Source organism: Molossus molossus, unplaced genomic scaffold, assembly GCF_014108415.1.
Source record: "Molossus molossus isolate mMolMol1 unplaced genomic scaffold, mMolMol1.p scaffold_m16_p_3, whole genome shotgun sequence".
NCBI lineage: Eukaryota > Metazoa > Chordata > Mammalia > Chiroptera > Molossidae > Molossus > Molossus molossus.
This window is the reverse complement of record NW_023425366.1, coordinates 83731080-83744832: the sequence shown is the minus strand read 5'-3', so window position 1 is coordinate 83744832 and position 13753 is coordinate 83731080. Positions and strand designations below refer to the sequence as shown.

The window sequence follows — 13753 nt, the reverse complement described above, 5'->3', positions numbered from 1 at the left end:
TGGCCTCCAAGCCTGAAAGCTCTTCAAGGATCCTGCGATCCTGGGTGTGAGTGTGACACCATAAATTCGGGAGCCAGTGAAGCCTGGTATGAAGCCTTAGGCACCCTGGGGAGAGAGAAAAGGTCAGATGACACATTTCTTGCCTTTAGGGCACTTCACGGGGCTCATAAAATTGGCTGCTCCTTCTTTTTAAAACTTGCTTTTCTTCAGCTTTTCTGATTTCTAGGGAGTGTTCTTCTTCTGGTTTCTGTTTCTTTACACTGTTGTGTTATTTGCTCATTTTTCTTTTCAATTATTGAACTAAGCAAACCCTAGAGTATTGCAAATCTATATTTCCCTCAGAAAAGAATGTGCTCATTTAGCCAATGCGTTAATATTCCACTGGCCTTCACAACAGAATAAGCAAGACTTTCAAAGGTAACGTTGTTCTTACAAGGCATTTAAAGTAAATTCTGTGGTTTTATAGCCCAACTGGAAGTGAAATCTTCCCCAGAAATGCGGCAGTGCTGGCGAGCTCCTCGGAGCCAAGGTGACAACGCGGAGGAACAGGGCTCGGAGTAGTAAATGCGACTGAAATACAAATAACAAAGCATGTGGTCCTGTAGGCTCCCAAAGTGTTGGAAGACAAAGCTGTCAGCAAACTACATTATAATATACAAAGAAGGACGCCAAAAGTAGCCGCTAAATTATGTGTTTTTCCGTAGCCACGCAGCTATCCTGGCACTTTGGTTTTTGTTTTTCAGATTTTCGTTCTTTATTGCCTGTAATTTGGCATGAGCTGTGAGCCTCTGGTGCTCCTCCAGCATGGGGCTGAAGAACTGCTGCAGCTGAAAGACAAAGAGATGGTCAGGGCAGGCCAACTTCTCATTTAGACAAAACAAGACAGTCCACGCTAAGTCACAACATGAGTTTGCAAACAGCCAATGACAGTTAGAATGGGTAGAAATGTGTGAAGACCACTTGGCCTGAAGAATCAGATGTAGACTGGACGTCCCATGAAGTGGGAACTTCATCTATTTTATTCACTGCTCTATTCCCCATGCACCTATTAGGTGCTCAGTACAGATTTACTGAATCCATACTGGATATGAGGCAAGATTTGTGAAGAGAGATACAGTGAGATCTTTTCTTATCTCCAAATATACTTGTCAACTTTCAAAGCTCAAAACTGGCATGCAACATCTCTGTCTTTACAAATGTTATCCTTATCTAAAAATATTTAGATCGTGGATTTGTCCATTGACTAAATTCCTCCATTGAGTCAAATGAAGCATTCAGTTATAGGAATATACCCAGTATCATATACAAGGCAGACCCCAATTGACCAATTAGTTATATTCCAAGTCTATTTCTCCATCAATGAGTTAAAACTCAGAACACGTGAGATGACCGTGTACCCATGCCAGCTCATAAAATGTCCCTTAAACCCTAATGAACTTGAAATTGAGTAGTAACAGGGCTATCAAGGCTAATAGTGATGTAAAAGAAAAGGAAGGTTCTAGGAAAAAGTAGTCTAAGGAACCAGAACAAACCTCCCACCCTCCTCCACACCTGGCCACACCTGCCAGGCAGTGGGAGCCACATGCCCGCAGCCCCATAGGATTGTGCACCTGCAGTGGGTGGGAAGGGAGTAAGGGCCTGTGCATTGCAGGTGGGGTTTCATATGTGCTTGAGAGCATGAGTGAGGCCAGGCTCCAGCGGGGTAGAGGTTAAGAACAGAGCAAAAGAAGACAAGAGTGTGCAGAAACTGTCTGCTACAGAGGGAGAAGGACTTTCTTTTCATCCTCTTTTAGTAATTATTTTCAATATTATTATGTGAATTAATAGGTTTTTGGCAAAGATATTTATCATAGCTAACTTGTTTTCAAAATTGTAAAAATTTCATCACTGTTAAATCCACTTTTACTTAAAAAAAAAAACAACTATCAGTAACTATAGAGTATTGGTACTTTGAGGACTGCTAAATTTATACAACCTTCATTCATTCATTAAACAACAACAAGAAGAAGCCCGGGCCAGTATGGCTCAGTTGATTGGAATGTTGTCCTGGACACCAGAATGTGGCGGGTTCAATCTCCGGTTGGGGCATGTGCTAGAGGCAACTGATGGATGTTGTTTCTCTCCCCCCCTCCCCCACTTCCTCTCTAAAAATTAAAAACAAACAAACAAACAAACAAACCAATCACAACAACAGCCCTGGCTTGGTTTGGTTCAGCAGTTAGAGCATTGACCCGCAGACCAAAGAGTTGCAGGTTCGATTCCAGTCAAGAGCATGTACCTCGGTTGCGGTTCATCCCCGGCCCTGGTCGGGGTCATGCGGGAGGCAACCAGTTTATGTGTCTCTCTCACATTGATGTCTCTCTCTCTCTCTCTCCCTCTCTACCTGAAGATAAATGGCAAAAATATACATCCTAGGGTAAGGATTGAAAAAACAAACATACAACAAAACTTGACTGGGTTCTGCAGAGATAAATCACAAAGATAAACTGATAACTTTAGAAGATACAACACAAACTCAGCCTTGGATTCTAGGAGCTTCCCTTCCAGCATTTCTGGGTGTGCCCTTCATTCCTTGTCCAGGGAATCCCTAATAAATCAGGTCCCCGCAGCTCAGCTTCAGGCAAGCCAATCAAAGATAATTCCTTCAGGAATTAGCAGTTCTTCCTCTCTCTCTCTATCACAACTGCATAACTGACTGCTTCTCTTTTTCTTGCTCAGGATCAAATTTCAGGCCTTTATGACCTAAGCATTTATTTGTTCACTTGCTGGGGCAGGGAAATTGATTTTCCTTTCTTATTTACAAGCCATTTCTATTTTTATTAATATAATTCTAGGCCATGGTTAATTTGTCCTCACGTATTTCTAAAAATTTGTAACCAATTTATTGAGATAAAATTTATGGACAATAAATTGTATCCACTTAAAGTGTACAAGTTGAGTCTGGATATTTGTATACGCTTGTAAAACCGTAGCCACAGTCAAGATACATTTCCATCGCTCACATAAGTTGCTTCATGCCCTTTCCAGGCCATCCCTCCCTCCCGATGTCCCGGGCAACCACTGATTTCCCTTTCATTACTATAGATCAGTTTGCATATCCTAGAAAGTGTCTGGTCTCTTTTACTCAGCACGATCATCTTGAAATTCATTCATGTTGCCACATGAACTTGTTTTTTTTCTTGTGGGGTAGTATTCCGTTGTATGGCTATATCACATTTTCTGTGTTCATTCACCCATTCCAGTTTAGATGGTTTCCAGTTTGGGGCTAGTGTGAATAAAGCTGCTATGAACATATTTGGGTGGATGTAGGTGTCCCTTTCTTTTGAGTAAAAACCGAAAAGTGGAATTGTTGGGTCATGTGTGTCTAATTAACATTAAAAAAATACTGCCTGTTTTTCAAAGTCATTGTGCCATGTTACATTCCTACCAGAAGGGTAAGAGAGTTCCAGTTGCTTTGTGGCTTTGCTAACCTTGGGCATTGTAAACCTTTCTAATTTTACCTGTGCTGACGGGTGTGTAGAGGTTGTGTTTATATTTTACCTTTGCTTTACTTTGGGCGTGTGTGGCTTTTTTGCAGACATTTGCTTTTGCCCTTCAGTTTACCTTGTGGTTATAGTATTCCCCTTTCCTTTCCAGAGCTACCCGTCCCCTATCCTGGTGCCTGTGGTTTGGGTGGGGCTGGTTCCAAATATGGGTACATGACCCAGGGCACGCCAGTCAGAGTATTTTATTTCCCCTGGACATGGTGATTGGTGCATGTGACCCAAGTAGGGCCAACCAGAGTCCTTCCTTCAGGGCTGGAACTTGCAGCTGGGTGAGAAAGGATTCCTTCTTCTACAACTAAGGGTGCTAAGGATCATGGAAGCCTGGACCTATGCTTGCCTCCATGTGGAGAAAGCCTGCCCAAGAAGAAATTCATCCCAGAGGAAAGCAGAGACTAGAAACAGCAAGCCCCATGTTATGTTCCAGAATATGGATATAATTAAAATATGGTCTCAGTCCACAGGGAACTTATTTTAGCCTCATGGAGTAGATGTATTCATACACTGATTACACTATAATGTGGTAAGTGTTATGATAGAGATATTGATACAATGATTTGAGACTATGGAGGAGAAAAGATTTTAAATCAGTTCATAAAAAATCCCTAGAATAGGAGGTTGGAGCAGGGTCTTAAAGAATTAGTAGGAATTAACTAGTCAAGGACAGGGCTAGGGAGGGTGCCCCAGACAGAAGGTAGAGAGTTTCTAAAATCTAGAAAATGTGGAACAACGTGATAATTTTAGAAAATCTGTAAGTGGAAGAGTATAGCTGGAGAAAAAGTGTTTGGGGTGTCTGTCTCTCTTGCTTTCTGATTCTCAGTGGTGAGCTGGCCAAAAATGAAGCTACAGAATAAGGCAGGGGCCAAACTATTGAGGGTTTTGTGTGCTAATAAAAAGATCTGAAAATTTCCTAAAAACTGATAAGCTACGAAAGCTTTGGGAGCAGGACAAGGGCTGGCAGCAATGTGAAGAGTAGATGGAGGCAAGACCAGCCTGGGGCAGGGAGCCTGGGCCAGAGGCCACTGCAATAACTCAGATAAGAAAGAATGATGTCCGACCCTCAGGAGCAAAATAGAATCAAAAACATTTCATGTGCAGTTACAATAGCATCAATGGGAGTATAGAATGTAATAATTCAGATACGCTATTATTTTTAATTTTAGAAACTTCGAATGACACAAAAAAAGTAGCTTCCCAACTATTATTGTAATTCACAATATTTAAAGTACTTACCTCCATGATCTGTAAATCTGTGCTTATGGTTCTCCCTATTATATACATCAGTGTAACCAGTGATTGTGTTCCATATCTGCAAAGCAACAAGATGCTAATCAGGTTTGGAAAATGTTTTGCAAGACAAAGCTATACTTTATTTGCCAGATAAATGCTAAGTATATAGCCCCTTTTAATTTCTATGTCCCATATCTAAGAGAAAACATGTATAACTAGTTTACCTTCATCTTTCAATAGAAAATCTATTATATAACAAATTCTAGCCCTGAATGGGTAGCTCAGTAGGTTAGAGCGTTGTCTCAATACATCAAGGTTGCAGGTTCAATCTCCGGTCAGGGCACATACAAGAAACAACCAATGAATCCATAAATAAGTAGAACAACAAAATTGATGTTTCTCTCTCTCTCTCTTCCCCTCTCTTGAAAATCAATTGAAAAATTCTATTAGCACTAAAAATATTTATACTTAAATATTGATTTGTGTAATTGTTTTTAGTTTACTTAAATGTAAAAAACTCTTCTTAAAAACAATAACAATGGCAACTGTTTTATCTTTTTAAATGAAGTTAAAATAGATGTCACATACCTCAAATTAAGAAAATGCGTAAGGGCGTAAGAAAATATGCAAATTATGCCCCCTAAAAAACAGTAACGACTGTGGGATTGGTTTCAGAAACTCTGACTAAAATACCCTGGAAGCTCATTTAAAATTTTGTATTTGTATGTGCTTTTTAGAGAGAGGATCCATATCATCTGAGATTCTCCAAATGCTGGTGACTGATTACTCAAGGCTAAGTACCCGACTCGACTCTACTCACGTTCCCTTAAACAAGCGTGGTCACTGAAACTTCCCCCTTAGTTTAGTGTCCTTAAATACCCAATGAGAATCATATATTAAAAAAAAAAAAAAAAAAGCCATGAAGTGTTGCTGTAGAGAAAGAGCAGATACATACCTGCCCAAAGTGGTGCTGTGGTTAAAAAAGTAAATAAAGACTTTTGGATGCATTAAGAAAGAAAGAAAATTAAAATAGGGTTAGTATGGACTGACTAATAAATGGTTGAACTGCCTTGATAATTAATTCACACAATTGATTTATTTCAAAAATATATACTTGAGATTAAAAATTGCAAGAATTAATGTTGGCATAAGACACAGACAAGAGTAAGAGCAAACAGTGTTTTTGTTTTTTGAAGTTCCCAGCTATAGTGTAAACTGTGTTTACTTGAGTGAAGTGGAGGAAAAGAGACAGTCTACATGTGATTCAGACAAGCAGACTTGTTTCTATGGGGAAAGTGGAAATATTTCTTAATTCTTCATTTTTATTGGCCAAGTATGAAAAGTCTGTGAGATGACTCAAGAACTTGGTAAAATTTGCAAAGAAACCAAGTTCCAACCTTAAAAAAAAAAAAAGTGGAAAACTACTTAGGGTGCTAAATGTGTGATTTTCTACCAGATCCAGGAGAAAGGTTACAACAAGAGGCAGGGCTCAATTTGAAGTTACCATGAACAACTTATAAATTGCAAAAATAGGGAATAACAAAAAGTTAGATGCATTGTTCTGGAGAGTAAAAGAGATCATGTATGTGGGGGCATCTATCAGAGTACTTGGCACACAGCATTCCTTCCTCATCTTGCAAGAGTTAAGAGGAGATATTTTTGAGACAGAGAAGATTTGTTACTCTTGTTGACTGAGCAATCTCTTTGAAATATTACTGATAAAAATATATACTTTACAAGTAGTTTATTATACCAGTAGTCAAATGCATTCTAATTAATATAAAGATAAGAGTCAGTGGGTATCAGCATGGTTGCCCTTTTAAATATATTATAACAGTCAATGCTAGTGTGGACACAGTGATATGGGTACTCTAGTCTGGCTTGCCTTCTGCCTCTTTCCTTTTTCACATTTGCCCTCCTCTCTGCTCCCTTCCCTGCCATGTCTGACTTCCTGTGGCAAGCATGGCCACTAGGCAAGCATCGGAGCCCAAGGCATCCAGCCCAATGCAGTGACGGGCGGTGGGAATGGTCGACTCCATCACGCAATCCCTTCGTGCTCCTATTTAACCTTTCAACTCTGTGCTCCTCATCATAAAATACAACAGAAAAGAAGTAAACATAAGTGCAGGTTTCAAGCTTAGAACTTTAGGCACTATAACAACATTTGGAGGAGAAATCAAGTGTTTGGTAAAGAAAAGGGTAATATTCATTTCGGACCTGTTGCGTTTGAAACTGACTATACCTTGTATTCTATAAGAAATAAGGGAAGGCTAGGGTTTTCCTGTAGGCTGTGAAATCCACACAGTTTTAAGAAAGTCAAAAGCAACTTAACTAGGATGATAAGGACACAATTATAATTTTTATCACATACAATAAAGTCACAAAAGTCCTATTGTTTCATCTCTATTCACACATTCTTCCATAGAATCTATCCACATCTGCATGTACATATTGATTTTTCTGTAACCTGAAAGATGTCTTTATGGTCAGTGGTGGTTCCTTCATTTAGATCAGTGCTCAACGAATCATCTTTGGCCCAACAGTTAACTACTTACCCCTCAGAGACCAGTGCAGTGCCTGCACATGGGAGTGAGGGGCAGGAACAAGCTGTAGATGTTGTACCCAATCAAATATTCCAAAATATACGTTCAGATTAGGCCTCCTGAGAAGAGTTCCAGGCCTGGTTGAGGGGAGCAGGTGTTCCTGAACTGCTCTTGGCAGCGTGCTCAACTCTCCCACTAGACTTTTCCAGTGCCCCAAGCTCCATCCAGTTATGTGACTAGTACCAGTCACATAAGGTCTGTCTTTCAGTCCTTCCATGTGGAAGGTGACTTTTTCCAACTCTGCCTGTTCAAATCTCACTCAATTCCCGTTCTTCCCTTTGAATCCCCAAAGCCCTCTTCATCCCCGTCTCCACATTCTAATCACTTTATACCCCCAACAACAGCTTAAACTAACTGTGCCTTGGCATATAAAAACCAAACATTTTATTACTAGGAAGAATCTTAGAATTAATCAAATACATGCCTTTCATTTTATAGAAGAGGAAACCAAGGCCTAAATGCTCATCAGCAAATAATAAATAGATGTTCTAGTTATAGTTTCAAATGAGAGGGTTAAAGAACTCCCTTTCTTTCTTTCTTTTTTTTCCTTTTTATTTAATTTATTGGGGTAACACCGGTTAACAAAATTGAACAGGTTTCAGGTGCACAATTCCACAACACATTATCTGTACACTGTATTGTGTGTTCAACACCCCAAATCCAGTGGGGAACTTACTTTCTCCTCTGTCTTTCTGTGGATACAACTGATCTACTAGCAAAGGGACACTTGGTTTACATTAGCATTATAGTGTGTAGCAGGACTGCAGATGTAAGTCTAGGCAAAGTATATGGAAAACTCTAGATTTCCTTTTACAGGGTTTCTTGGAGCCTTTATGATGTTATCATATACTGTGAATTTGCAAAAGTGGAGGTTAAAACAGATGGTTTCCATACTCATTGGACTATTGTCTTCTTAATTAACAGCAGGCTTATCAACATCTTCCCTGCATAATGCTCAGTGGAACATGCTGGAGAAACACTAATTTCAGTACCAACTTGCAAGTGATCAGTTACATTTTAGCAAATTCAGAATAAAACCTTTCCACATTATTAATAAAACTTAATTTGTCATAAGCATGTGTTTACTTATACTTTTATACTACTTTTATTATTATATGAAGATGTAACATGCATATATTCATGTCAAATATAACTGTTTAATAAATGATAAATATTCTGATGTCCAAAGAAGTATGCATTCCTATGCCATTCTTAGTGTATGTCACATTTTAATTATTAATTTTAAATTGTTATTTATTCCTTCTAACAATTCATAAATATTATTGCTGTCTATTTAATCAAAACCATTTACAAAACTCAGAAAGACTGGTGAATATAAACTGACCCCTGAAAATATATGTATTAAATACAGAAAAGACATTTATTTGAATCTGAAAGTCATTTTGTACCAGGCATTAATGAGCTGAAATGAATTTACCATAAACAGAAGAGGCATCTATTTTATGAGCATAGCATCTCGTTTATAAAAGAAAAATATTTAAGCCATGGTTAAAAGTTCACACACTTACAATTTTAGGAACTTCTTGGGGTAAGGATAAGACCCATTTGAAGTTTAAAAAATTACCTTTTGTGCTCTTATTTAATACAGATAATTAATGTAGTTCATTTAAATAAATAGCTAGACAATAGATTTTTCAGAGCGTGCTGCCAATGTGTTCCTGTTCTCTAAATGCAGGGAAATGTTCTTCTGAGAAATAAAAATTAAAACACCCTCAAAGTCTTTTAAATTAAGAGCAATCTTTCTCATGCGTTGCTCAAAGCCATTTTCAGGGCTTAATTGGCACATGTGATCTGAAGGAGGTAAGAAGAGAGGGGAAACCGAACTGAGGGCTGGTGTACCCTGAGGGCAATGCCACCCAGTTGAACTTCCTGTGATGATGGACGTGTTTGATATCTGAGCTGTCTAATATGTAGCTACTGCCCACAATCAACACTTAAAACAGGGCTAGTGCAACAAAGAAGCTGCACTTCAAATTTTATTGAACTTTAATTTAAATTTAAATATCCACATGTTAGCTAGTGGTTATCATGTTGAGCAATGCACCTTAGATAGCTTTTTAATTCTACTGGAGTCACCTGGGGAGCTAGTGAAAGGTACAGATTTCCTGCCCTATTTGGGCAGATTCTGAGTTTAAAGGGTTAGGTGGGCTTGGTGGTCTTAGGTCACTAGCCCCTGCAGGTGATTCTGAAGCTCTGCCACATTAGGAAGCGTCTGGTTTGTGCCTACAGTAAATACGGCCTGTGGCTGACAGGTGCCATGTCCCCTTGAGCTACAACAACACTACACAACAATCCTTAACACTTGCAGTCCTGCACACCAAATGCCAGGCACTAGGAAGGACGAGGCCTGGAAGTAATTGTGAACGTGTGTCATCCTTGGGCCCAGCAGTGCTTCAGAAGCGATGGAGAACATGAAAGCCTATGATGATCACAAGGCCCTCGGGCAACTCATGACATAGTTCTCAAAGAAACTGTTCTTTCAATATTTTAATTCCAAAATCACTACTAGGTTGTTCAGCAGGAAGTTCTGGAAGAAAACAGTCAAGGACTGTAGCTGTAGTGAATGACCTTGGGCAATATGACCAGGACAAGAGGGCAGATGGCTTCTCAGACCTGCAAAGCCAGGTATTTCAGACCTAGAGTGAACATGGGGAGAGAGCTTCTGTTACAAGCTCCAGGGAGAGAGAACAGAAACTGACAGACAACCCTAGGTGATTGGCATCTCTGAGACCTCATGGAACAAGGGACCTATGGAAATAATTCTGATTTATGTCCCAAGTACCAAATTCCCAGTGAGAAGTAGAACCTAGGAAGGAGGGGATTATTTTTAATGATTTAAGCAAAAATGAAAACACCATTTACCCCCAAGGTCTTAGGGATCTCAGGAAATTTAAGGAATTCATGAGGCCCCCTGAAGCAATAAACCTAAAATGATAAATAATTTAAAACAGGAGATAGACAATTTTCTCAGTATGTGAATAGGCTATGTATATTCCACTGATGAGTAAATGGTACTGTACAAATAAACTTTTATCTACACATTTTTCATTTCTGATTTAAAACTACATTATTTTTGGTGTCGTAAAGGTGTTCAATAAATGTCCACAGTAAAACCAATCAAACAAAAAAATACTACCCCATTGCATTATTTTGCTCTTTAAGAGAACCTTATTCACATTTTTAAACATTTTCATTCTAAACACACTTTCTGTTTCAAAACCTATTTATACAGAGCATCTTCCAAGGGTACAGGTATTTGGACCTGAACTGTTGGTTACCTTGTATATGCTAACTCTACAGTATGTGATTATTAGGAATGTATGGTTAAGTAATGTTTTAGAAAGACCAGCCGTCCAGGGCATGCTGTCTGATATTCGCATGTCAATGTATACTTTACTCAATAGATGGGTTAGGAAGCAAGCAGTTTAACCTTAAATTATGAGAACTATTTAAAAAGTTCAAGAATATGGAATCTAGATATATAAAGGGAATCTTACAAATAAAACACATGAGCGACATCCAGATGTAATAATAAACACTGTTATTTCATAAATATATGGTGATGTACTTCACAAAATAAATAAATGGATGATGCACATGCACACCAGAAAAAAATCACTTGCTCTAATCTGTTTCAAACTTCTTAGCAGGCACAGTGGGAAAATTATGGTATAAAACTATTCCATGCAAATCCATTTTCATTCAGAAAGCCAAAACAGATAAGTGACCTTCTCTTCCACAGCACAGCCAGTGTGTGGTGAGACTAAATACAAGAAAAATCACCCCCTTTCTAGTCGGTGCAAAGGACTTTTGTGACCTAGCCAGACTGGATCTGTGCTCCTAGCACAAACCATGACCTCAATGAAAGAGCGATCCCACATCTCCTTCTTACCTCTCACTTACAGCTTGCCAATGGTTGACTAAAAAGTCTCTTGCGACATACCGGCCAACTTCAGATGCTGCCACAATGTCAATTACATTTGTTTCATTAAAATCAAACAGAGATGTAGTGATGGCATATTCCATATATCTGCAAAAATGCATTTGCACATTAATATGTAAAAATTATCCAACATAAAAAGTTAATTTAAATAAGTGGAATCAAAATCCCATATGATTCTAAATTAATGATGCACAAATATTTATTAATTCTTATCTTAGCACAGTGCTTCCTTTTGGTTTATTAATTGCTTTCTTCCACCAGTAACTTTCGTTTTTTTTTTTGTTTTGTTTTTTATCCTCACCCGAGGACATTTTTTGATATTTTGTTCAGATAGAGTGAGAGGGAGAGAGAGAGAGAGAGAAACATCGACGTGAAAGCGACACATCGAGTGGTTGCCACCCACACGACCCAACCAGTCCACCAGTAACTTTCAAGGTAAGTTGACCATAATCACCTGTTAAGTATCCATGGGTGTTTACTGCAGCTCATTGCATAAACAAGTTGAAACTTTTCTTCTGCCTTTGTGTTATTAGTGTAGATATTTAACAAAAAGTCCCATTCTTTATCACTTCCCAAGGCAATGCCATAACATAAAATCACAGTTTTAATTGGATAAGGTATTCTGTAAAGTATAACATGCAATGATATTTCTCATAGCAGTTAAGTTATATGTTTACCTAGGTTGTCATATATTTAGAATTATATATCTAGAAAAACAACATTGAGATCTCAGATATAAAGATCAACAGTAGGGATTTAGAAAGGCAACTGTGGGACCTGTCTTTAGTGTTACTATCATGAGATGAAATCGTCATATTAGTTCAGAAACTAAGGGGTAAGGGAGAAGTAAATTAGAATAGTACAAACAGTAGGTATATGCTGATAATAAGTTTGGTTTCATATCTTATTATCACATTTCCTAAATGTCCATCTGAGGTGATATATTACAGGTAATATAATAAAACCAAAATAACAGAGTCTTAGTCTCAGCTCTGAGAGAGATGACGAAATCATAGAGGAAAAAGCTGCTCTGATATATATAATAAAGAAGAACCTAAATAAGACTCAAAATAAGCACCAGTGCTTATAGGAATGCACCGGCAATGAGAGGTCCTGGGTGACTATCACTGTATAAATTCCCATCTATTGTTATGCACAGACCTACATTAGACAATTGCTGTTTTGTTTTGTTTTAAACAATACTTGAAAAATATAGTAGGAGAGAGAAATTAACCAAGTGAAAGCAAAACAATCACTTCCAGAGTGAGAGTATCAAAAAGGTAAAGAAATTGTTGATGTGGAAACAGGACAAAAACAAGGGCAATTCCAATATCACTCTTACTCATTCTCTGGATGGTTCATCCAGTTTTTGAAGAGTTCTCTTGACAGCTGAAGACAGTCCTCAAGGCCCAACAAACATACAGCCTCAAAAAGTTTTTCCAGTGATATTCTTGAAGGAAAAGTCAAAGAAAAACATTTTATTTTGCATTACCACTTTTTTTTCCCCTCCAAGAATGTTTCATAAAAGAATGGGTATTGAGAAACATCCTTCCAGCCCTGGCCTGTTTGGTTCAGCGGTTAGATCGTCGGCCTGCAGTCCAGAGAGACCCAGGTTCAGTTCTCGCTCAGGACACATACATTGGTTGCAGTTTGTCCCCGGCCCTGCCCTGGTTGGGTCATGTGGGAGGCAGCCACTTGATGTAACCCTTTCACATCAATGTTTCTCTCTCTCTCTCTCTCTCTTTCTCTCCCTCCCACCCTCCCACTCTATCTAAACAAAAAATGTAAAAATGTCCTCGGGTAAGGATAAAAAAATAAAAACATCCTTCCAATAACATTAAGTTTGCTTATAAAAAAAAAAAGAAGAAGAAAGAAAAAGAAAAAAGCTTTTTGGATAACAAATGTGTTTAAGATTCAAAGAAATATTTCTGAGAGGCTCTCAGGCACCAAATAAGCCCCTAACACGGGAATTTTTTGAAAAGTTAGAAATAAATGACTGCCATCCTTCATCTCCCTCAGTCACACACAGTGTACACACACTCCACATCTGCTATCAATTTATTTTTCCTCGCTTTTACAATAATTGCCTTGTGAATAAAAAATGACTTTAGAGTATTTGATCCAATCCTCTTAAAAATAGTTCTTTATACATGGAGAAGAAAGGGAATGGTTTCTCTCTCTCCTTTGGCAATGTGCTTTCCCTTACTTAAGCTTCTGTTTCTTCTTCAATTCCTCCTGGCTCTTATATTTATGGCCAGAAAAAGGATAGGGGTTTTTGTTTTGCTTTTATAGCTAAGAAGGGGTATGTATTACAGTTCAAAACAAGTAAGTTCAAAAGAATACAGTGGAGAACAACAATAAATCCAGGTAAGTGGTGCCTGAGGTGTATCTCCCTACTCTCCCCAAGTTTGGAG

General features: G+C 38.4%; 1 protein-coding gene across 1 annotated transcript in view; it reads right to left on the bottom strand.

Moving 5' to 3' along the window:
• Positions 1–423: 423 nt before the first annotated feature.
• LVRN (laeverin) overlaps positions 424–13753 on the bottom strand; it is a 61538-nt gene continuing 48208 nt past the window's right edge. The window contains exons 16-20 of the mRNA XM_036280155.1: positions 12682–12789; positions 11794–11961; positions 11289–11426; positions 4776–4851; positions 424–827 (exon numbers count right to left, since the gene is read on the bottom strand). Of these exons, the coding sequence (XP_036136048.1) occupies positions 687–827; positions 4776–4851; positions 11289–11426; positions 11794–11961; positions 12682–12789 (631 nt within the window). The 3' untranslated portion in view covers positions 424–686. The remainder of the gene's footprint in view (positions 828–4775; positions 4852–11288; positions 11427–11793; positions 11962–12681; positions 12790–13753) is intronic.